The 25,415-nt window shown below is 49.6% G+C and overlaps 1 protein-coding gene across 14 annotated transcripts in view; it reads left to right on the top strand.

Moving 5' to 3' along the window:
* The window catches only part of MSI2 (musashi RNA binding protein 2), a 221,624-nt gene extending 206,830 nt beyond the window's left edge, over positions 1 to 14,794 (top strand). For 5 of the 14 annotated variants that reach the window (XR_003536759.1, XR_003536758.1, XR_003536757.1 and 2 more), the window contains 3 exons: positions 5,518 to 5,672; positions 7,477 to 7,554; positions 9,849 to 14,794. Coding sequence is in view for 9 of the 14 variants with exons in the window: in XM_027698816.1 (XP_027554617.1) it covers positions 5,518 to 5,672; positions 7,477 to 7,518 (197 nt within the window). In the remaining 5 variants the exon portion in view is untranslated. Of the gene's footprint in view, positions 1 to 5,463; positions 5,673 to 7,476; positions 7,555 to 9,848 lie in introns of all 14 variants that reach the window. The other 9 variants (XR_003536760.1, XM_027698817.1, XM_027698812.1 and 6 more) reach the window with 5 other exon arrangements.
* The last annotated feature ends 10,621 nt before the right edge of the window (positions 14,795 to 25,415 follow it).

The raw sequence follows: 25,415 nt of genomic DNA, 5'->3' as shown, positions 1-25,415 counted from the left end.
AGATGAGAGAGTCATCCAGAAATTAGAGCGCTGGATCAACAAGTTGTGAAGAAGCCTGGATTTGTCCAGGAATCCACCCTGGAGATGGTGGGACAAGGCAGGAATGAGGACGGTCTTGGAGGAGAGAAAGAGCTGGGGATGACCAGCACTGGGTGCAGAATATGCCTGACATGAGATGAAAAATGGATTTCTGATGAGAATCATAGAATCATACAATCATTTAGGTTGGAAAAGTCCTCTAAGATCACAGAGTCCAACTTTAACCCCGCACTGCCAAGCCCACCACTGCCTGCAGAGCCACTCCACCCTGTGCATGGCTGCCCAGGGACAAGGAGCCCCCTCTCCAGGAGATGCCAGCAGCCAACAAGGGGCCTTAGACAGGTCTCTGGGAGTGTTGGTTTAGTGCTGACCAACTCACACATGCAGGCTTGGGGTCCCAGTGTGACCCACGGACCCCATGTCTCTGCAGGGTGAAGGCAGGGATGTGGGTGCCTGTGGATGGGGAGAAGCTGGGGCAGTTCCAGCTGGCTCTGTTCTGTTCTCAGGTCCTTTCTCAAGTGCAAAACGTATTTCTGGCTGTGGTAACAGGGTGCTATATCTCATCCTGAACATCCTGCCTCTGCTCAGAGAGGAAATCCAGTAAATCGTGGTGGTTTCTTTCACACGTGAGGGTTTCCTTGCCTGTGCACCGTGGCAGGGAAGGCAACCAGACATTTCTCCAACCACATTCTGCACCCTTCCTCACCTTTTTTTTTTTTTCCTAACTTTTGAAATACTCATATTTGTTATTACCCCCCATAATGGTGTTTAAATCTTTGGGTTTTGGTGCTGTAGGAGAGGAAAGTGTCACCAAAGGCTCCGGGTGGGCTGTGTGCAGGGGACAGTGATCCCCATGCAGTGTCTGTCTTACTGCTCTGTCTGTATCTTCCCTGGTTTGTTTCCTTTGAACTGCAGCTTATTTTAGTGGTGCTTAAAACTGTTTCTTTGTCATCAGGTCTCATTTACTAGTCCCTAAGGGCCTGACTGTCAGCCTGGTACCGTGCGGGTTCCCCTTGTAGGACAGTAATGTCAAAATCCTCACGTTTCTTCTCCTTTCCCCTCCCTCTTTCCCTTCATCATTCGTGCTGAACGGAGTTTATTTGGGTGGGATTCCAGCATCCAGCTTGTTGTGCTTTACCCGCCCTCGTTGGTGTAACACGGCACTTGCAAGGCAAATGTCAGCAGGAACCCTGACTCTGCAATTTCTCAAGAGTTCATCGAGAGAGAGTTTATCTTTCAGTGATGACCTTTCTTGTTGAACACGGATTAACGTGTGAGCAGGGTCTGTGTTAACACGGCTGTTTGCAGGAGCGGGCGCTGGATGCGCAGCCCTGAGCCTCCTGCCCCTGCCAGGCTGTCTGGGGTTCCAGCTCTTGGCTCCTTGACATAAATCACTTGTTGCCTGAACACTGAAAATCATCTTGCACGCGTGTTAGATGGGGATAAAGACAGCTCTGCTGAAGGACGCCAGGAGGAGTCTGTAATGAAGCAGCCTCGCTGCCTGAAGAGGTGCAGCTCTTGCTGTGCCAGCCCTGCACAGCAGCTCCCAACTCCACCAGCGCCGACACTTGGCATTAAAAAAACGCCTGTTCTGGGGCTGATTTGTGAACCTACATTTTTTATAATGTTTTGTGCCCCATCTTGCTCTCCCTCTCTGTTTTTCAGTGCTCCCCGAGGCACCGTGACACTGGGCAGAATAAGCCCCAGGCTCCCCAAAGCCTGTCCCTCTGGCCTGCAGGCAAACGTTCACCTGCTGATCAAAATTCACTGGCTCAGAGCCTTTTCTGTAAGAAAACCACAGCAAATTCAAAGTGAAGCGAGCAAGACATTATACTGCCCTGTTCCCATCACTGCCACAGCTCCTGACTGCTGGCCCTTGATCTCCATCGGGGTAGGAAGGAGCTTCTGTAGCCCAGAGGATGGAGGATCACTGGGGCTGAAGATAAAAAGGTGGTTGGCTGTGACTTACAGGCACATCTAATCTTTTCCACGTCTCTGCTGACCTTGATCTATCACAGGGCTTCCAGGGGACACTTGGGATTGCAAATTATGCATAGAGGAAGCCTTTGAGCTGGAGGCACTTAAGCACAGCCTCGGAGCTGTGCAGTCGCCCGGTGCAGGATTGGCTTCCTGCGCAATTGGTTGGGAAATGGGACCAGAACCTTTTGGGGCGTGTTGGAAATGGGTCCTTTGCCAGGATTTCCTGAGTGCTGGCAGTCCTTGTGAGGGGAAGAGATGGCCCTGCCAGCCCTCAGGCAGTGCTGAGTCAGCCTGGTGGGTACTGCCAGCAAACCAAAGTCTGGAGATTCGTGGTCAGCTCGGCCAGTGCCTCTGCTGGGACCAGGCAGCAGGTCAGGCCCACACTGACTGGCATCAGGATACGGTCAGTGGTTCCCTCCCCTCTTGGGGCAGCACAGTCCCCTGGCAGTTCTTCAGCAGTGAACTTCCAGATGTCTGCCCTGAATCCTGTTCTTGCTGTGAGTTGTCAGTGGCCGGGGGAAAGTCTCCAATTCCTTCCAGCCTGCAAGGAGTTGGTGTTAGTGCTCTGTGATTGCACAGCTCTTGCCTCCTCACAACTTTGTCATACTGACATGTCTCCAGAAAGTCTTAACTCTTCTTGCTGAAGCAGTGTCTGGAGTCTGGAGGATTTCAGGCATTTTTTCTTCTTCCTTTGAGTCTCAGATTGTTCCCGGTTTGTGTAAAACAAACTTGTTTCCAGGTATTTCTTACAAGAAAGCATCAGGATTTGTGTGTTGGGGAAGTTGTTCAAGGTCCCCTTTGCTGTTGTTTCCGAGCCATGGTAAAGGTGCCTCTTGCTCCATGTGAGCTCACCTGAGCTCCTGGAAGAAGACAAATACTTGGCAACCAACCACAGCTGAGCGACTCGTTAGAATGTGGCTTTCTGAGGCGTGCTGAGCCTCCTGCTAATTATGGGAGCTTTCTGTTTCATTTATTGGATCTGGAGTGAAGTGTTGGCTCTGGAAAAGCTTCCAGCCCTTTCTGTGAAGTTTCTCAGGCATCACGTGGAGCGGTGCCAGGGCATGGCAGCCTCTGCACAGCCTTTGCCACGCCTGTTTTCCGTGGGCACTCCCGTGAGCAGCATGGAGCATTCACCCCATGGTCAGTAGGTGGAAAAATTACCTTTTCCTTACGTTACCTGCCTGCAGTCAGGACTTTGAATAACCCAGTGCCAGGTCTTCCTGCAGGTAGGAAAGCTGTATTTCCAATCCTAGAGATGCAAATGAGAGTGCCCGGGGTAGGATGTGGAGGGACAGAGCATCTCTCTGGCTCCTCAGTCTCCGTTTGCTGTTCTCAAGGTTTCAGGACACACAAGTGTGCCCCTTGTCACCGTGCAGGGGTTGGTGGCACAGCCCTGTCCCTCTGGATGCCACGGTGATGTCTGTCTGTCCCTGCCCGTGCCCCAGGGTGGTGGTGATGGCCTTCCCTGGTGCTGCCACGGGGTTTGCAGGAGTATTTTCCTAACAGGATCCCCTCTCTGTGCTCCTGCTGTCGCTCAGACCGGCCAACTGGGTTTTCTGTGTGACTTGGCAGGAAAATTCGCATCCATTTTATTGAACAAGAAGGAGGAAAAAAGGGAAAAGTGCTGGCTTCTAGTAATAAAGGGCTTTGGAACATCTCAGCTGGATATTTTTCTTCACGAGTGAGAAGGCCAAATGTTATCTTGACATTTAATCTTTAATAATAAAAAAGGCACTTTGTTTGCCAGCAAAGTCCAAAATCTGTTTACTCTCTGATGCCTTATTTCTTTTAACTTGCTAGCTTAGATGTCCTACTTACCCTCCCCTGTTACCAGTTCAGAGCTGCAGTGAATCATTTATTTTGTAAAATTGACTTTCCTGTCACCACAGAGCCACCAACTGCGGGGTGGCCTTTTTTTGACCAGTTAATTCATTCTTTTGAAAACCGGGGACCCCCTTGGGCGGGCGATGCAGGGGAAGGGGCCAGGGCAGGACAGGTGGTGGCTCCACAGCAGGTCAGGCTGAGCCCACCACAGCCCACGTGTGGTGCTGCCGAGGCCAGAGCTCGGGGCTTGCTCCTGGATTGGCTTCCATGCCCAGGAAAACTCTGGGAGCGAGGGGCAGTGCAGGCTGCCAGGCTTTATAACCCATTGTGTAGAGTTTAATGAAGATCATGGGAAGTTGCAGCCAGAGGAAAAAGGCTGAAGGAGTCTTGGTTCAGCCTGGCAGGCTGGTGATGGAGGTGATGGGGTTGGGTGCCTGGTGGGGGCACCTGGTGGTTTGAACCCCGTTGGTCATTTGTGTCTCGGGGCTGCCCGCAGTGGGGACACCGTGAGGCCCCGGTGGGTGTGGGGGGACCGTGCTCCGTGTGCTCCTGAGGGACCTTGCAGGTGCCACCCAGGTGTAGCTCCAGCTTCCCGCAGCCATCTCCATCCAGCTCCTCCCCGTCCGCTGACTTTCCTTTCGCATCGAAACTTCTTGTTCATAAATTCTACATCCAAGAGCAGCCGTGAGAAATGCCAGAAGCCTGATCATCTAACATGCTTTAATATCTAAATCTCTTCTTTAGTGTCATTCTTATTTACATTGTTTTTCTTTCTCAAAAAAAAAAAAATAAAGGGAGGAAAAAAAATAAAATTTTCTTTTACTTCCACATTAGGAGGTGAGTTGTCATCCACCCTCTGGAATTATTTTTTTGCTTTTGATCTTTATTTATTTGTTTAATTTTGGTTGATGTCCCAAGCATGGTTTTGGAGACGAAGGTAGGTCTTCGCTCTCCAAATCAAAAGGAAAAAAAATTAAATAAAACAACACTCTCCTTGGTCATATTTAAAAGAAAAAAATCCAAACTGTTCCATTCCATACCATTTAAAGAAAAAAAAAATCAACTATTGAACTATTTCTACAGCTTACTGATCTAAAAGGGCGGGTTTTTTCCAAAAGTATCGAATGGATCCAAAAAAAACTATTTTCCTAGACGTGATTGAAGTTATTTGCTGTCAACATTTTAATATCAATATTACCACAATGTGTAGTCTCAAACTAGTTCCTTTGTAGTTTGCATGGGATGTGAATGCTGTCTCGGCGTGCCCAGACCTAGAGAACTTGTTACTACTGCATGAGCATCAAGTCAGATGTTGAAAAATACCTATTATATTTTGTGATAATTTGGTGAAAATGAGCACCTCCAGTCTCTGGTTGCAGTAGTGTGTTGAATGATTGTTCTTTTTTTTTTTTTTTTTATATATATCCATATATATATTTTTGGAGCTCTAAGCTTCGTAGTAGTCCGGGCTGACTCTTCTCCAGTACTTGCTCTCCTCTCGCATGGCCTTGGTTAAGTGTTAGAATTGGGCCTAGGCTGTTTATTCTGGTGTTTGGCTTTGTAATACCGGTGCATGCCCGGCGTCTGGCCTCATACCCAGCTTTATTCTCTGCACACCAGTCTTGAATAGCTACAGTGCTCAACCGAATTTTGGCGCACCCGCTTCCCCGGCAGGCTCCAACCCAGCGCGACCCGGAGGCTTCCCCGGGGCCAACAGCCCCGGGCCCGTCGCGGATCTCTACGGCACGGCCAGCCAGGACTCCGGCGTGGGTAACTACATAAGCGCCGCCAGCCCGCAGCCGGGCTCCGGCTTCGGACACGGGATCGCCGTAAGTACCGCGGGGGACGCGCTGCCCGGGCCGGGGGGGTTGTTAACGGGGTTGGGAGGGGGGTTCTCCTGGGGTTTGGTGGTGGTGACCCGATGGCGAGCGCCGGCGCCTTGCTGCCGTAACCTGCGAGAGCTGTGCCCAGCCCCACCACTCTGGAATCGTCGGAATCATCGATCACGGGATCGTCGAGGTTGGAAAAGACCTCCAAGGTCGTCAGTTCCAACCTTTGACCGATCACCCCCTTGTCAACCAGGCTGTGTCACAAATTGCCACGCTTCCAGGGATGGGGATGACTCCACTGCCCTGGGCAGCCCATTCCAGTGCTTAAACACTCTTTGGGTGAATAAATTATTCCTGATATCCAGCCTGAACCTCCCTTGACATAAACGCTCGTCTGGAGCCTTCCTCAGCCAGACCTGACACGTCTCAAAGGGGGAATATTTAATAATTACGGGATTTAAATCCCTGCTTATCCATATGGGCTTTATATCAGCCCAGCCACCCATCCTGGCTGATAGAGCAGCAGTCCCTTGCTCCCACCTAAATCAGCTCATTAATTCAGCTGGTGGGACCCCCTGGTTGGCCACAGCCACCCTGGCGAGGGAACAACCGTGTCCTGCTGCCCTTCACCTGTTTGCTGACCTCTGGAATCACTTCCAGCCGGTCGTGGCATCACTCCCAGTCCCTCAGATCTGCAGGTTACGAGCAAGTGGCTTCCGTTGCGCCGTGGGGTCACCGGGAGGTGCCTCCTAACGCCGCGTTGGGTCTGCGATCGCACTAATGAGGGCATAGATTGGCTTAACCAGGCTGCACGTGGCTGTGTCACTGTGTGTGAGCATGAATGGGGCTGCCCCCGCCGCCGCTGGCACTCGCCCAGACTCCGTCTGCATCGGAGGCTCTTGCCATTTTTGGAGTAAAATTATGAGGGTTTTGTTGTTTTTTTTTTTTTCCTCTTGTACGACGAGGAAGTACAGAGGCTCCCCTGAGGTTCCCTCAAACTGGGCGGAGAACTCAAGTCCCTGGTGGAATTGGATGGGGGGGGAGTGGGAGTGTAGTGCAGACAAACTTCCTGAAGTTGTGTTACTTCCATTGCATGAGCAACCGGTACCCAAAAAAGACAAACCAACCCTCTGCCTCCCTTTGTGCCCTTGTGCTCTTCCCATCCTGCCCCTCCCATGGTCACACCGGGGACTTGACAATCCCTGTGGATCAATTCCTAGTACCAAACATGGAATATTGCTGCTCTGCTAGGAGCTACATCAGTTCAAACTGCCACCTGTCACCACTTAAAAAACCTCTTGTTTCCTTTTTTCACCTAAAGAGAAAGACCTGTTTGTGCTTGAAAACCTGGGCACTTTGACCTCAGCAATATCCCAATTTTTCAAGTGATAGGATGTGAGGTCCAAGCCTGGGTGTCCGGATTTGTCTGCACTAACTCCCCCAAACCATTTTATAATTAACCTGCAGATTGGCAGCCTCTTAATTCCCCCAATAACTGCAAAGAATCCCGTAGCTTTTTTTACATACATATTTATTTAACACTCTCCATTTACTAACCCTGGTTTAAAAATAAAGAAGGGAAGACCCCAAAGCTTATTTTTGCACCTGGGGGAATGAGAAGATGATGGTCTCGGAAAGGTAACCATAGGGTTGAGCACACCTGGTGACCAGAACAGCTCTTGGAAATCCCTATTCATGCTGGCAACACAGTCTTTCAAGTCCTTTGATAATTTCTTGGCAAAATTAATAATCAGCTGTTCCCATGTATAGAGCACTGATGAACTTAACAATTGTACAATTTTAGGGACCTTTGATTGCAACGGCTTTTACAAATGGATACCATTGAAACGTTACACATGGTTGGTTGCCATCTCACTTGGAGGTATTACAGTATATCCCATTTGTACTTTGTGCTGAACTACCATCTCCCCTATATTTACTTTAAGTGAACAATTTTTTATCTTCATTTCGTCTTTCCTTGGCCTTTAATCATTCCTTTCTGTGATTTGTGTTACTCAAATCAACCTCACAGGTTGGAAACTGGAAGGCAGATCCAGAGCTACCCCCCCCCCCAAAAGTTACTTTTTCATATTCATCGTGCTTTGTGCAATAATTTGAGGAGCAGGAAATCCTGCAGAAAACCCAGAAAGCTGTGGGGAGTCACCCCAGGGCCAGCAGCCAGCAATCCCAGTGGGATCAGAGATCTGCTCCCAGCGCACTGGTCTAAAAATAGCTGAGCCCCACTGCTTTACTATGGAGAAACCATCATTCATAATTAAGTGCTGTACCAAATATTACAGCTAAAAGATAACATTGTAAGTCGTAACCATAGAGCAATTATCAAGATTAAAAAAAAATTAAACCTGAGCAAATTAAATTAAAGACATTACCTGAGCACCGCGGCCCTGGATCGCTGCCAGTTTCCTACCCTTTGAACTAAGCTCGAGTTAATTAAATGTTTAATTTTTATTTTTTTATTATTATTTGGCCTTTGGCACATTCGTCTTTGCAAACAAATATTCTTAACACCCGGAATGGAATAGATTAGAAAATGCAGTGGAAAGCAGAAGTTATCCCAGTTAAATGGCACAGGTTTGCCTGCAGAGCGCCGAGCCCTGGCAGGCAGGTGGAATGGATACTACAGGTTTTATTTCCCTGCCTCTTGCCCAGCGCTGCCTGATCACTGTCACGTTTTTTAAACTCAAAAATCAAAGTTAGAATTACAGTTAGTCAAGGGGCTGGGAACTGGAGAATGGTTGGAAGCTTTAAATTACGTAAAAATAGATTTATACCTAAACACTAGTGGATAAAAGGGGTTTCTGTTTACTCTCCATCTCCACACACACCCCCCAAGATTACCTGACATTGATTTGCTCCAGCAAGGAGTGTTTTTTATGGGAAAGGGGAAAGTGCCATAAGCAGTCTTGCTTAATCCCAGCTATTACTTGCACGTATCGGTGTCTGTTCGCCGATCAATTTGTCAGAGCCCTTCACGTTTTCTGGGCCATCAGCCCTTGGAAGAGCGAGGTGGTACCCGAGGCCGGCTGGAGCCTGAGCAGAACATCATAACTCAGGCTAATAACGCGCGGTGACGGCGCCGTCACCAGATTGATGGGCTGTAATCACTCGGCTCTCACCACGGCACATCCCCGTAACCATCAGTTACTGCCCAGTGTTAAGACTCCAACCATTAACGACTTAAAAACAAAGTGCTTTTAATGTTGCTCATTACTAATTAAAATAGATTTTTGAGAGGAGGAAATGAGCCTTATTATTAATTCCTCAAGGAACGCTGAGTTTGAGATCCTGGGGGCTGTGGCACATCCCGCAGCCGCCGGGCCCTCGGCTGTCCCCACATCCCTGGGGCAAGATGGGGCTGTAGGGGCTGAATTTGGCTGAGCTGTGGGTTCTCAGGGCAGGAATCAGCCATAGGGGGTGAATTTGGCTGAGCTGCAGGTCCTCAGGGCAGGAATCAGTTCCCACATCCCTGTGGGGTTCTGGTGGGACCTCACCCTGAGCACAGCTGTTTGGGAATGGGTTTTGGAGGTCATCCCAAATCTGTGACCAGGGAGTGTCCTCGCCACAGCCAGTCCTGCTAGCAGCTGCCTGCAGAACCAGTCCCTAATATTTATATCTCTTTTATACATTATATATCTCAGCGTTAAGCTCCAGCAGGGACGGAGCATTGGAAGCTGAAGCCTCCGTTATGAAATAAATCCTGGCCACTGCAGCGTGCCCGGGTAGGAGTTGTCACCTTCCAAGTACTTTAGAGAGAACTCATTTTACCAAAGCCATGTAAATTCCTGGCGTAACAGATGCCTGAGGAACAGTTTTTGTCCTTCCCCTGTACCAAGTCACATTTTTACTGTTCCTAAACCAGCCCATCCCTCAGCTAAGCCCAGCCTGAACCCAGTCCAGGCTTAACTGGGATGGAACTGGAAAGTGAGAGCAGGGAACACATGAGGTAATACCCTCTCTTGGGAGGGCTGTCCAGGGAGCACCTTGGCATTCCAGCCTGTCACTCTGCATCCACCCTCAGCGTGGATCAGAGCAGGCTGTGGCTTTGCAAAGCGTTTGCAAACACTTTGGGGTTTTTTTTCTTTTTGTTAAAAATCCTAATTGGCCTCAATTAACTGTCCCTCTCCCCATGTCCATGTCCACCTTCTCCCCTCGCAGAGTCTCTCTGGATGTCCGGGCAAGACGGGGCGAAGTTTCTGAAGGGGCCCACGGTTGGGTGATCTCATCAGACTTTGAGCACTACATCATTATCATCATCATCTTCACCGCCAACACAAACTGGAGGTGGCACTCGAAGGACTTGGGTTGTTTAAAATCTCTCTCATCATCTCATGAATCTGCTGTACTATAAAAACAACAGCTTTTAAAAGTATGTATATAAAACCCATTTCTCGTTCGTTTTATTTTCTCGATGGGTTCTCCCCCCACCCCCCTTTTTAAACCTCTCCAAACCCACATTTTTTCGTAGCGTTCGACATAGTCTCGTAGCCACGTAGTCGGAATTCTTTGTGTATCTAGCGAAGCCTAACCATAGTGTAACTGTTATATTAAGGGGTTTCTTTGGGTTTTTTTTCTTTCCCCACCTCCCCCTCCCCTGTTTTACGCAGTTGTTGTTGCTTAAAGGATGCTGAGATGGTGACAGGAGTCTCAGCCGCCGGTCCCGGCTCTGCGGCGGTGGGCACGGCACGGGGGGGACCGGTGGGGCACGAGGGGGGGGATGAGCAACAGGTTCTCTCTAAGCCCTTCTTTTTTCCTTTTGTGGCGTCTTCGTTAACTCTGATTCTCTCTATTTTCGGCAATAAGGCGAGGGCGACAAACTTTTTGCGCGTCCTTTTTTTCTATATAAGTGCTTTTTTTCGTTGAAAGAGGTGATATAAGGTTTTTTGAAAATCGTGAAATTCTGAAAAAAAAAAAAGAAAAAATAATAAAATGCTGTAAATACAATTCCATTAACTACATAGAAGCTATTAAGAAAGAGAAATACAAAACCTATTTTTGTGATGGAGTCAGCCTAAGGCAGTTTCTCTGTGAAAATGGAAGAGAAAAAAAAAGACAAGGACGTTGTAGCCTTTTGGAGCGACTGCCGGAGCTGGCCCGGGGTGGGTCGTGACGCTGTGGGACCCTCCCAGCTCTCCCAGTTCAAACCAGCAGCTTCGCTCTCAGACGTGCACAGCTTACAAAGGAACAGTCTAGTGGTATTTTTTTATTTTAATTTAAAAACCTGCTTTTTTCCCAAGACTGATCAAGAAGCTACGATTTTTTTCCTACTTAACGTATTTACGGTTCAAAGCACACCTTTATTTTGGTTTTGTTTTTTTTTTTTTTTTATTTTTCAGTCATTGTTTTAAACTAGATCAACTTGCTGTCCAGTCATTTCAGCCGCTCTGGGCACCCTGCACTGCAGAGCAGTGTCCAGCTCACATGGTTTCCTTTATTATCCATCACTTTTCTGTATCAACAAATTAGGAAGGCAACTTTGGTTGGTTTTGATTTCTATTTTTTTTTTTTTTATTTGGGAATACCTCAGTGCTACAAGTTTCACCCTAGAAGCAACGGAAGATTTTAATTTATTGTAGTTGTAAACAGAATTTAAAAGAAATAAAGTATAAAACATCATTGCACTGTGACTGGTAGGGGAAAAACTGACAGTTTCCTATTTGCACATGTTTAATATTTGGCTGTTATATATATGGTCCTCTGTTGGGGGAGGAAACTTATGAAGGATATTTTTTAATTTAATTTTTTTAATATTGGTAAATAGGCCTGCAACAGCAAACTAGAAGTACAACATGGTAGGTGGCATTAAGAACATACTGTAGTGTGGATATATTTCTTCTTTTTTTAACGTAATATTGACAAGTTTTATTAATATTTTTTTAAATTGTTACGTTTATAAATTTGGTACTTTAGGTACAGCCAGTATAAGACACTGAATGCGACATTTGTTAAAAAGAGCTGCTGCACTCCTATTTTTGTAAATTTTACTAACAAGTAGACTAATGTAGACATTCAATAGACAAGGTAGAGCAAGGCATCTTTAACAAAAACAAGGCACCATACTGCTAACCGAAAGGAGAAAACCTTGTTTTTCTTGTTTTTAAAAAAAAAAAAATCATGCTTTTTATGTAATATTTTAGGTTTTTTTCTTATTTCAGAACAACCAGGTTTAAGCAAAATGCTGGACGCTTTTTAAATATTGAGACTTGATCAAGTAATAAAAGAAATAAAACGATTCTTTAAAAAATAAAAACGTTTTAAAAAAAAAAAAAAAAAGAACGCGGACGAACCAAATTCCCTGTGATTCAATGTGCCGTCAGGGAATTTTTTATTGCTATTTTGTCAATGTTGATGATGTACTGTACTACCAGTTGGTTTTCCTCTCCATTCCCTGTCACCTCATAGAATATTCTTTGTTGATCATTGTTGTATGTTAATAGTGTATAAAATGGCTTATCTTGTAAGAGTGCTGTCCTGATGCTAGTGTAGTGAATTCTTCCCCCCCTCTTTCTCTCTTCCTCTTCTAGTACATATTGGTAGGTGTATCGTAATTAAGGTTAAAAATTTAGATGTAGTTATTCAGATTTAGGACCAGTAAGGATAGAACTTTCTCTTATTTAAGAAAAAAAAATGCTAATAATTTTGGGAAGGTTTTCCTTTTTTTTTCTTTTCTCTTTTCTTTCTGTTTTTTTTTTTTCCTCTTGTTTATTATTTTTCTTTTGCTGATCTGATGCGGTTTCAACTAACCAAAGGTCTCACAATGTTAAAAATGCTGGCAAACTCCTAAGGCATTTGTAGATCCCCACCCTTGACTTTGGATAGGGGATGTGCCATACTACCTTAAATGCTAATGCTAGATATGCAAAACTGGATTTTTTTAATTTATTTTTTAAAAGAGGGAGGCACGGTATATTAAAACGATTTTACTAAGAGAAAAAAAAAAAACATATTTTTTTAAGAATGCTCAGAAGAAATTGCTAATCTGTGTGAATATGTTTTAGATGTTTATATACCTTTTGAGAAGTCCCAGTGGCCCATAGCACAAATGTCGTGGAATCCGAGATGTTTTGATGTGGCTACCTAGACTAAGGTTCACGTTAGTCCCCCACTCATCTAGAAATCCATTTTGAAGGATTTTTTTTTTTTCCCTTTTTCTTCATTTGTTTGGGGGTTTTTTTGTAATTTTTTTCAGCACAAAGGTTCAGCTCCACCTTTGTTTTACTCAAGCCCAGCGAGTGAAGGATCATGGAATCATGAACTGGTTTTGGGCTGAAGGGACCTTAAAGACCATCCAGTTCCACCCCCTGCCGTGGGCAGGGTCACCTTCCACTGGACCAGGTTGCTCCAAGCCCCGTCCAACCTGGCCTTGGACACCTCCAGGGATGGAGAGTCCACAACCTCTCTGGGCATCCCTCACTCTGAGGGATGTTGCCCTTTGCTTTCCAAACCTCTCACACAGACCCGCTGCCCCCAGAATGACCAAAAAGAGAGATTTCCACCCCGCTGGGGGACCTGGGCACCCAGAGTGCCAGCGGGTCCATCCCTGCCCGGCTGTGCCGTGGGACAGGCCGTGTCCCCAACACCAGGGACATTTTACAGGAGCCACAAGACCTCGGGGACCCTCCCCCGTCAAGTAATCCAAGTCCTTTGGGATCGGCTTGATTAAAACTAAGCCTGATCTGTCCTTTGGGGTTTTTAATTTTTCTTATACTTCCTAAATGTTCATTTTGAGTTGAATTTGTAGCTTGGACTTTAAGGTAGCATGGCTCTCTTTGCTGTAAGTTAATTTTTTTTCCATTGTACAGCAGCATCTGCTGGTGAATGTCACACATCTTGCTAGGCTTAGTTAAACCATTAGGTAATTGTGGGTGATAACGACCTGAAAGGTGTTGGGATTTCTTTTCTTCCCTGCTCGGCAGCCTGGGATGCTGCTTTCATCCATAGTGTGAATGAGGGCTAGCGACTCCAGCCACAGTCCCTTCTTGTTTCGTTTCTGCCATTCACTCAATGCAACATAATCAATAATAAAGCAATATAGTTTACTACATTTTTACTGAAGGCCAGCCATGGTTCTGTATGATATTGCATATGAAACTGTTTACAAAAAAACGAAAACCAACACTAACTCATAGCTGTCTTTTATGCTATGGCGATGTCTCTTGGGTGGAATCTTCTGAATTCTTTTTTTTAGTGGTTTGGTTTGTTTTTTTAAGCGAAATAGTTCAAAAGAGAGGAAAAAAACTGAGGTTAGAGTTAAGGCGAAGAGACAGGATGCATCGAAGACACACCGGCAGATCCCGGTCTGCGCACAGACACTGTAGAGTTTTCCTACGTACAGAATCCAGTCAAACCCGTTGCCGCGCGCGAACACTACGTGAGGAGATTCTGTAAGCTAAAGCAATACTTTAATACTGTAATAAAAATTACCAAAAAAAAAAAAAATAAAAAAAAACCACACGCGGAGGAGGAGGGAAAAAAAAAAAAAAAAAAAGGAGTAGCTCGAGAAAGTAAAAAAAAAAAAATCCTCGTGGTCGGTTCTCGGTTTCCCCCCAAACAAAGTCCGACTGTGTCGTGTCGAGAGCTCCGTGTCCGAGCAGGGCGGGCCCCGGCGCGGGGCCGTCCCCGTGAACACCACCCGTGGGCTCGTCTGTCGCGTCGACCGTCGTAGGTAGCAAAAACCCCCCCCCCGTCATTCTCTGTTGTAACGAGGTCTGAAAAACTCCATCAGTACTAGGATGCAAGTGAGCATTTCAGGTGGTCATAAATGTACCTAAATAAACTATGGCACAGTGGCAGGCCTAGCCCTTCCTTTTATACTTTAGTATGAACTGATGAGAACTTTGGTAGTGACTTTTTTTTTATATATATACATATATATATGTATCTATATATATCAAGCATCTTTCAGGTCTCTGTGTATGGCTTTCTGAAGCCCTGTTGTAAAATACTATGTGGATGGGGGTCTCTCACATCACAGATGTGGAAAGTATAATTTTATATTTGTATTTTCAAATAAATAAGTTTGTGAAAGGTTTCCATCCTCTACTGTGGTCCAGAAATCAATGTGTTTGTCTGACGAAAAAATACAATAAACTGTTTTGAACAGATCCGTGGAGTCCCTTTCATTGGTGGGGGAGGAATATTTATTCCTGGGAGGGGAGGTCAGCCTCATACCCCAAAAACCCATCACCCTGTTGCCCCTCCTGTTCCCACTGGCAGGGCTGGCTCAGCACAACCAGCACAATCCTCGTCCCCCTGCTCAGTGCCCCAAGTCTGGTCCCTCATCCTGTGCCCCACCAGGCACTTTTCTGGCATGATCAGCACTAATCCCATTTCCAGGAGGGGCAGCGGGTGGCCATGTGTTCCCAATCCAGTTGGATGAATTCCCACACATCCTTACTGTGTATTTTCCTCGTTAGAGTGGCACACACTGTCTGGCTTCACACCCTCTCTCAGCTCAGATACTCCACCAGAGGCTGTTTCCCTTTGGCACTCGGAATGGAGCGGAGCCAACTCCCCCCTCCCGTCCTCCCTTAGGTCTTAAACATTCACCTTATTCCACCTGGGATGACACAAGTTCCTGCAGGTTCCTTCCCCAGGGAGGTTGGGATGTGGAGTTGGGCAGGGGTGCAGCCCCACCAGCACCCACAAACCTCCCCAACCCAGCAGCCCCCACCCCAGGCATCCCCTCGGGGTCCGGCCGTGCCGGGGGGGCTCAGCAGGGACGGTGCTGGTGAAGGTCAGCGCACGGCAGGACGCAGGACAGGCTCTCTGGAAAGCAGTCAACACATCAAGCCCTTAATGGGATTGATGATTAGTGGAGCACCGAGGGGAAAATTAGATTAGAAAAACAAATGAAAATAATTTCGGAAGTCGTGTTTATTTGGGGTTGGAAGGAGCTTCCACTGCGAGGGCTGCAGGAAACGATTTGACTGCAATCCAGAAGAAAAGGAGCACGGGTCTGGAGTACATTAGTGTGGTGGGAGGCAGGGAATAGCAGCCACTTAACCCTGTCATTCAGCAAACATTAGTGAATTATGAGTGTATTATATGTGGGTGATGTGTTTTGTGCGAAGCCCGCGGGCCCACTGTAGCAGCACTGAAATGGGAGTGGGGGTCGGTGTCAAAATGTAAATTTTTATACCGGCTCCAGAATAAAAATAAGATTTTGCATTCGCCTCCCAGCTACTGAAATCAAATTGCAGCCCAAATCAGAGTTGTAAAATAAGCAAAAATTTCCCTTCCCTGTCAAATTAGTGCCCCGATAAAGAAAACAAGGGAGATAAATGTGATTTACTTTCTCTCCCTACTGTCATAAACATTTATGGCCGAGTTGAACCGATGAGCTGCAGGAGGCAGACGGGGCCCTTGGGGTTGTGCAGTGTCACCCATGTGGGGGGCTTCGGGCACCAAGCCCTGGGGAGTCCCTACTGTGGTACCCACGGGGCAGGAAAGCTCCTGCATCCCTGTGCTCCATCCCTCACCATCCTGTACCCCCAATTCCCCATCCTACACCCCTGCCCCAAGATCCCCCAGCCCTCCCCATTGGGCTCAGCTCTGTGATACCCCACACTGGCTGTCCAGGCTGTCCCAGGGCCCCGGGGGGTATTTCCCACATTTATTAACCTGCACTGAGAATTTGAGCACCCTCTGCTCTTCAGCAGAGCCTTGCATCTGGAGGCTGCAGTTCAGCAGCAGAAATCAAGCCAGCACTTATTAATTATGAGCTTAAGCACTCCCTTTCATGGCTATTTACAAGGGCCGCCTCATTATTAATAAAGAATAATAAAATAGAGGGGTTTAAAGCTCATTTGTTCCGCTGGGTACTGGTCCCTGCGGCAGCGTGAGCCGTGGTGCCACCCAGCCTGAGAGCACCGAAACCCCGATGATAATGAAACCCACCCCCAAAAAACCCACCCCTCTATACCATTCTGCATCTAATTCTTTTAAATACCATCAGGCATGAGCAATTCCAGCAGCTCCACACGTCGGGGGCGCAGGGCTGCGGTTTTCAGCTGGTCACGAGGCGGTGGCAGCGCCTGTGTGTGGAGAGACACTTGTAATTCATTAGCGCTTTGCAAAGGGCACCGCTACTTGACTCCGTTTGTGCATCAGGCAAAGGCTGATTCCTGCTATTTACCTCCACGGCAACGGCTGGAATTAGCACGGAGCAGGCTGGAGAAGGCTCCCACGGGCCGGCCCTGGCTCCCGCGCAGCCGCCGCTCCGTCAGTTCTGGTCTGAGGGGCAAACAAAGGACATCATAGAACCATGGAATGGTTTGGTTGGACCTTAAAAACCAGCTCATTCCACCCCCCTGCCATGGGCAAGGACACCTGCCACTAGACCAGGTTGCTCCAAGCCATGTCCAGCACTTCCAGGGATGGGGGAGCCACAGTCGCTCTGGGCAACCCGTGCCAGGGCCTCACCACAGTCCCAGGGAAGAATTTCTCCCTCCTTCAGCTTAAAGCCGTGCTCCCCTTACCTATCACTGCGTGCCCTTGTGAAATCAAAGTCTCTTTCTGGGATGAGTGGAAAAACCCACTCCTCCAAGCCACTGTATCCCAGGTTGGCAGCCAGCCCAGGTCCCCAAGTCTCCCCACCCAGCTTGACCTTTCCAACATTAACAACTCAACCCTCATGGGGTCAGGGCTGATGATGCTCAGGCACGTTCCCATTCTCTGCTGCATTTCCTGGCAGCCTGGGGACCAGCTGAGGTCCCAGTGATGGTGGCATCATCCAGCCCACAGTCTGCTGCTGCCACTGGGTGCTAATTGCTGTGACATATTGAGTGGCACTCGCTGTGGGAGCGGGAGAGAGGAGCCTGCACACCGCTCCCACTCACTAATAATTACTGATTAAAAACTAGTTAAAAAGGCAATGAAGACTGAAACGTGCATTAACCGGGTGACCCTGGCTGGCTCCAGTCATGGAGGGACGGGAGCAGGTACAGAATCAGCACTTCCAGTGTGTCCATCACTTGGTGATGACGGGCACATCCTTCAGAGCACCTTGTGGGCACCGATGTGACATAAACGTCAGCAAGAATAAAAAGCAGGTGAAAGTTCCTACTTTTGCCTTTTCTAAGCCTGCGACGTGTTTGAGCCACCAGTAAAACTGCTCAGGAATTATACAGGGCTTTGCATCTTTCTTCAAAGCAAGGCAGCGTTTTGTTCCTCCCAGCCCCTTTCATCCAAAGATTCAAAGTGCTTCCTATCGGTCCTTCACCACCTTTAGATGGGTGGGGAATTCCTCTCTTTTATCTTGAAAGAGTGAGCCCGGCTGGGCTGTGGGCTCCAAACCTTCCTGGCTGGAGGTGGATCCGAGGCCACGTCCCATCCCTGTCCTGCTTTGCCGCAGCAGTGCCTGGGTAACACAGCAAAGGACGCCTGAGCCGAGATGCTGAAGGGAGGCGAACACCAGGAGGGGTGCAGCACCCAGTGCCAGGCTCAGGATACCGGGCTCAGCATCACATCCTGAGCACCGGGCACGGCACCATCACCTGGGCACCGGGCTGGAGCTACCTGTGCCAACCCCCCGCCGCCCCCCGCTCGGGGCTCGGGGCACAGGCGGCCTCTGGGGCATCGCTAACGCGGCTGACAGCACACGCCGGCCCAAAGGACGCGCGGCCGAGCTGTCAATATTGATAGCCGTGACCCTGTGTAAATGCAACCTCGCCGCTTCGTGCCGCGCTGGCCCCATCGATCCCGCGGGGGAACATCCCAGGAGCGCGGCTGATGCTGGGGCGGACGGGGGAAGGTCACCGGCGCATCCCGGAGCCCTTTCTCTGCAAGCGGCAGCCCCGGAGCCCGGCGGAGGGTCCCCGCGGTGAAACGCCCGCGCCCCGCGCATCCCCCCGTGCGCTGCGGTTCGCATCCATCAAAATAAAAACGAGGCCCCGATGCCACCCGCAGCGCGGGGGGATGGCGGTGCTCCAGCCCCGGCCGTCGGCATTCCAGCCCGAGGTGCGGAACAATGCTCTGCCATTAGCAATCAGAATATCGGCGCGGCCGCTCATAGAAAATCAAGAGGCAAAATAATTGAGTCAATAGCGCTGCGAAAGGATTGCTCCTTCAGCCCCATTCTTGTGCTAACAATCCTCCGGCAGGGCCGGGGATTCAAAAGCCTGGAGAATCAAAAAGGAATTGATTTGATTCAGAGCTTCAGCCCGGGCTGTATTTAACACATCATTTTTTGCTTGCTCTACATAGAATAGAAACTGTTTGAAGGCAGAGGGGCTGCTGCCTTCTGCAGCGGAGAGACGGCAGAGCGGGAAGCACAGGGGCAGGAGAATATTCTGGATTTGCTGCTTTTCCAAGGGTGGTTGGACCCACACTGTCCCCACAGACGGCGGACGGACCCTGGGCCCCCTCCCCGCGCTGCGGCACCTCCGGGCTCCCCGTCCCCTGAGCATCCACCGAGTCCGGCTGGGCCGGCGGCTAAAACGGGACCGGAGAAAATGAAGGGAAGCAACTAGTGATGCAGATCGCTGCTCCGTGTCCTCTCTGCTCCGCCGGAGCCGCCGCCTCCATCCGTCAGCCTCAAGGGCAGCCGCTGCGGTTTAAGGGCGCGGGATGAGGCACCGGGGACGTTTCCCCTTGGGAGAAGGCAGAAGGTGCCTTTTGATCCCTCCCGTATCCCGGCCCTGGCACAGGGTCACAAATACCCTTCTCTCGCTGCCAAGTGGCAAAGAGCAAAAGGGCACCATTCCCACCCAAACAGGCGGGGGTTTGTTCCCATCACAGGCACAACAAGCTCCCCGCAGCTCTGTGGGTGCTGCAGGGCTGTGCCAGCACCTGCTTCCTGCTGCCCTCCCAAACCACCATCTCCGGGATCCTGCAGCGTCTCAGGGAGCTCAGTGCTGCCCAGAAAAACTTCCAGGGTAAAACTCTGTGCTGGGAAGTCTCTCTGACAACCGTCTGCTTTTTGGCAAACGCCCACATATGTTTTCATGACATCTGTAATCATCTTTGGAAGCCCCTCTTCTCCTGCTTTTTACCTTTGAAAAGGGGAAGAAAAACCCTCATCCTGCTCCAGCATCCCACCAGCACCCCAGAGACAACGGAGACAAACCAGCAAGTGCAGATTTCCCTGGATTCCATCAAACAGGTGGGCAACCATCACTTGGAGAGGACCAACGACAAGAACAACCCCACAGTCCCCTCCCCAAGGCTGTTCTACAATCCACACGTTAAAACATCAGCAACACCGAGGCAGCTCAGAGCTTCCACACTTAAAACACTTGCAGAAAAATCTAAATTAACTGCAGAATAAAACCCAGTACCAACACCCCGAGCAGGGGAAGGGGCGAGTGCCGAGAGCATTCCAGCAGAGCCATTCCCTGCTCGTTGTGTGGCACGTGAAGCTCTTCAAACCCTTTCGGGTCGTTATACCCCTCACACAGCCCCAGCTGGCGGCTGCCGGCACAGCGGGGACCCCCAGACCCCCACCCAGGCAGCTGATCTGATGTGTTGATGAGCAAGTCATGTCGCTATAATAAGGAGTGTTTATTTGAATAATAAGGTCAGGGAGTTAAGTAGTTGGTATTCCACTCGTAGGAAGCAGTTTGCACAGTGTCACTAATAATTAAAGGGGTTTTTTGACTAATCTAGTTGCTCTTCCTAAATATACTCCACTCTGTTCAAGAAACTCATCAAAGCAGCGAAGTGATCTTCGAGGTTATTAATCTCCTTTGCTCCACAGCTGGAGCAAATTTATTTGCTTGAATTAGCATGTAATAAACTTATAATAAAGCTGCCATATCCCTCGCTTTAGAGATATAGTTTGTGTAATGGGTAGTTAAATCTAGGTAATGTAGCCATGGTCTTTAGGCTCGGAGAGAAGAGGAAAAATGCAGCGTAGTGCTGTGTTATCCCCCGCACTGGGGTTCAGTGGGATTTTTTTCAGGTCAGGAAAAGTCAGCCTTGTTGGAGACCACTGGGCCAGATATTAGGAAGAAATTCTTCCCTGTGAGGGTGGGGAGGCCCTGGCACAGGTTGCCCAGAGAGGCTGTGGCTGCCCCATCCCTGGAATTGTTCAAGGCCAGGTTGGACGGGGCTTGGAGCAACCTGGGCTAGTGGAAGGTGTCCCTGCCCGTGGCAGGGAATGCAACAAGATGGTCTTTAAGGTCCCTTCCAACCCAAACCATTCCATGGTTCTATGATACTGAAAACCCATCAGGTGCCCCGGCACCCCATTTAGCCTCCTCTCCACTAGAAAACCAGGAATAGCCAAGAGCTCTTTAGAAACTCCCTCAATATTGCAAAGGAGGGTTCCCTGCAAACCCACAGGTACCATCCCCAGCTGCCAAAGGAGAATTAGCCCCTAAAAAGCACCCTCAGGGCTGGCAGTCAGGGACAAAGCCCCAGCCACAGCCCCACCACCGTGGAGAGACCTGGTGGAGGGGGGCAGCAGGCACTGAGGTCAGCACCAGACCCACGGAAATGGAATATTTCAAATGGGGCTGAACTTTGCGCAGGGTGCCCAAGTGAGAGGAATTAATTCGCTGCAGTTCACTAAGTTGAGCCTTTCTGGGTTGCAGTTTCCCTGGAACAATAAATCCTCTCACTTCTCCTTCCCGCGGAACACTCGTGGCACCGTTGTTCCGTAGCTGGGAATGGGCAGATGGAGACGGATGTGGCAGGTATCAAAGTTCAGCAGCACGGGGAGGGCTGGCCCCCACCTCCTCCTCAGAGGTTATTATTCACAGAGCCTGGGCAGTAAATAATTTTTCCCTCTCTCCATTTCAGCTCTTTTCTGTTCCTGCTCTGCGCTGGAGCCGGGGCTGGGCATTAGCCAGGAGGTGTCAGAGGTGTTAGACAAGGTATTAAGGAGGTGTCAATGGTGAAATAGCTGGGATTACAGTAAAGTCTAAATAAGGTGTAAAATAAAACCAAAGGTGATAAAGTCGTTGATAAGAAAAGCCGGAGAAAAATAGGAGTGCAATTATTTTTCATCCTGGTTGTTCACTCTCACAGTGCATTATCTGTGACTTTGCAAAGACTTAAGTAAGATTTTTTTCCCCGGTATATGGTATTTTCTCCCAGCAGCGTCACGGCTCACCAGCCCTTGCAAGGCAGCAAAGCATCCGGCACCTCCACACAAAACCAAGGGCCCTGGGCAGGGGCACTGCCTGCCCAGGGGATGCCCCTTCCCCCCCATCCTTATCCAGGGGATCCAAGGGGCCGTGCTGGGCAGGATGCTGGCGTTTCCGAGGCTTTGACCTTGGCAGGACACGTCCCACCGGAGCCAGAGCCCAGCGCTGTCCAGCTGGGAACGCAGAGGTGCGGGAAGAGGAGGGTGCTGGCAAGGACCCGTCCCTGCCGGGCTGTCAAACGCAGCTGTCACCGCGCAGGGACTCACCTTCTCCAGCAAGAACACATCAATCATCCCGACAGCCCCTAATCAGGCAGACGGAGCTCGCTCGGAGCTCGGCAGAGGATGGAGAGCTCACCCCCCCTTCCCCCCTCCCCGAACAAATTGTGTAGGGGGAAAAAAAATAATGTAAGAAATGACTCCGGATGGCAAATCAACAAATTAGCCTTGATTACTATCCGGGTCTCACAGCCTCCTCTTCCTCGTGCTCATCAGCTCTGTCTGTTGAGCCATTTTGCTCCCGCGGTGTTTGTTCCCGTGCCAGCAGCTGTAGCTCAGTGCAACATTCCGTGGGGCAGCGTCCCTGGGGTTCCAGGTGAGAGCCCCATGGGACCCCTCTCCGGCAGCTGGAGGCTCAGGGGGCCACCTGCAAGGAAGGAGGTGCCTTTTCAGGAGCCAAAAGAGGGCAGGAGGATGCAATGGCAGAGCTCTGGGCTGTGAACCCAGTGGCCCCTTGTGCCAGACACAAACCAGAATTAGCTCTTTTTTTTTTCAGGAAAAACCACTGAGGAATAGTTCTGGTGAGGAAAAAAAAAAAGTTATTTAAAAGCACGTTCACCTACAATCCTCCCAGTGCCGTGAAGGGTTATTAACTGATTGGGTTTCATCACATCCCACTCTGCTGCTGCAGAGGCTGATTGTCCCATATTTGCATTTCTCTTGGACAAGCAGCTCTGCCGAGTGCCCACATTCCTGGCCCCCACGGTGGGCACAGGGCTGTGCCCTGGGATGACAGTGAGAGCTCAGCTCCATCTCAGCACAGCTAATCCACCAGGAATAATTCTGCAAGGATCCCTGGGGGTCGGTAGCCATCCAGGGGTGTGTCCCCCCCCTCGCTCACAGCCAGGAGCTGGGAAGCAGCAGCGTTTCAGACGTGAACTTTTTGGAGTTAATTTGTTTTGATTCTTTTAAATGGCACAGAACTGCCAGGCAGGCTGACATCACCCGTGAAGGCATTTAAAAAAAATGGATGAATACAACCAGTAGATGGATGTGCTGGCCAAGTACAACCCGGGCGAGCTCAGGTACACGAGCGTGGCGTCCCTTCCCCGCTTATCATCTCCATTAATAATGTCTTTGCTCCGAAACCATTTCCATCATCGTGGCTCCGCAGTAACGACCCCGACGCAGCTCGTCGCGTCCCGCTGCTGCTTCCATCTCCTCACAGAACAAGCAGCAAAATAAGGGAGATTAAAACCCAAAAGAAGCTAAGGGCCTTTGGCTGATCGGGGTTCTGAGGGGGGTTATCAGAGCGTGTGTTAACGGCTCCATCCCCGCACGAGTGGGACTCGAGGTGGCTGCAGCAGGACAGTGGCAGAGGCACCGCCGGTCCCACGGCCACCCCTGCGCCTCCCAGGCCAGCTGAGCCCACAGGGCTCATGCAGTGCAGTCATTAGAGGTGTGACATTAAATAACTTGAGCAATCCTGAGGTGGGAGCCTGCTGGAGGGGCTGGAGACCCGTTGGTCCGATGGGACGGTGCCGAGTGGTCGCCGGGAACACCCCAAAGCTGAACCCCTGGTGCTGCACCCCCAGCCCCAACAGCCTGTGCTCCAGCCCCAGAGGAAACAAGATCACATGCATAATAACCTGGTGTTTCATTCTGTTCATCCATCAAACCCTTCCTCCTTCTCCATCTCTACATCTAGGAATGGGAAGTGCTTGGACATGGAGCTCAGGAGCCGGCTGGGCAAGGATGAGCCCAGCCTCTTCCCACCCCCCTGGCCACCCAGAGCCATCACCCTCCCTCTTACCAAGGAAAACCAAGTTTTACAGAGTGAGGGCAGTGGGGAAAGCCCCTCCTGTTCCAGGGCAGCAGCAATGTGTTCTGAGGGCTTGTTACAGGCTTTGCAGCACTTAGGGGTGATCTAAACCCACAGAGACATCACAGCTCCCGTCCCCAGAGTCCCCAGTGACACTGCCTTCATCTCCCAGCTCTCCAAACTTGGATTTTCAGACAGGAGGTGCTGGAAAACAGCCCAGGTTCCTATTAAAAGGGACAGTAAATGACTTGTTTGTCCAGATTTGCATCAGCCAGGCCTCACACGCGCCGTGGGAGCTGCTCTGCCGCAGCACACGCGTCCCCCACCCGCCAGCCCGGCGGTGTGTGACCCACCACGGGCTGGGGTTGTCACCCAGCACGTCCCCAGCCTGGCACACGGCGCAGTGGAGGGAAGCAGAGATATTAAGTGGCTGATTTACATAGTAATCTGCAAGGGGAGAGATGTTCGGGGCGCGCTCAGCCTTCATCATGACGCTTGTCATATTTGTGCTTCAATTTGAAGGGGGAGGAGAAGGGAAATGAGCCCTTGTTTGGCTGGGTTTTTTTTGCACATGCTATTTGGTGTGAAAGCTTGGACCTGCCACAGCAAATCAGAGCCAGCATCCCACCCACACAGACCCCATGGATGGCTGGATCCCAGCAACCCCACTGCTGCCCGTGGCATTCAGGGCCTGGGGTGTGCAGGCAGGAAGGGGGACTCTGTGACTGAGCAGAAAATCACCAACATTAAAGTTTTTAATAAAACATCTGATGCCATGATGCAGTCTGGCTGTGTGCTGAGGTTGCACCCATGGCTGCCCCCCACTCACCTCACCAACACCTCACTGATGGATTCAGCAAAACAATTCCACTTCTTTTTTCTATAATATGAAAACAATCACATTTATGAACAGCTCTATAGCTACCATATGCTATGCTCTGTTTCCATATATGAAACAAGCTGCTTTCAGGCTTTTTAATTACACAAAATTAGAAAAATTAGATAGAGGGAAGGAAGAAAAATATTTTCTCCCTGTCATACCAGCAATTACAAGAGTTTCCTTCTCCTCACAAGGACTGCAGAGATGGGCTAAATTTGGGGTCAGTTCTGTGGTTGCCTCAAGAGAAAGCCTGAATTGGTTTGACACAGCCAAGCTCAGGGTTGCTCTGGCTGCACCCACACCCCTGGACAGTTGTTTTCCGTGGATCCATCATTTACAGCTCCGGCCCATAAACTGACAAGTCCCCACACTCCATCCCATGGCCCAGCCTCTCGTGATTGCTGCATTCAGCACCCAAACCAACGCAGACCAGCTATTCCAAACCTGTCAGCTCTCATTAGCACAGGCAACAGCACGAGCAAACCAGGATAAACCAGCAATTCCATCGGTGTGTGCAGAACATCCCACCCTGGCCCCCTGTGCTGGGAGATGAGCAGTGACAGCCAGAGTTTGGGGGTGGGAAGGGAGACCCCAGCCCGGCTCCTGAGGGCTGGAATGGCAGTGTCCCCAAACAGGCAAAGGGCACAACCCAGGGTTTCTGCAGAGCACCCCAGCCTGGGGTGGCTGTGGAAGCTCACCCAGTTTAAATATCAC

This window comes from Neopelma chrysocephalum, unplaced genomic scaffold (assembly GCF_003984885.1).
Source record: "Neopelma chrysocephalum unplaced genomic scaffold, ASM398488v2 Primary Assembly neopelma1_132, whole genome shotgun sequence".
Classification (NCBI taxonomy): domain Eukaryota; kingdom Metazoa; phylum Chordata; class Aves; order Passeriformes; family Pipridae; genus Neopelma; species Neopelma chrysocephalum.
The sequence above is the reverse complement of the archived record's forward strand: the minus strand, read 5'-3'. Positions and strand labels throughout refer to the sequence as shown.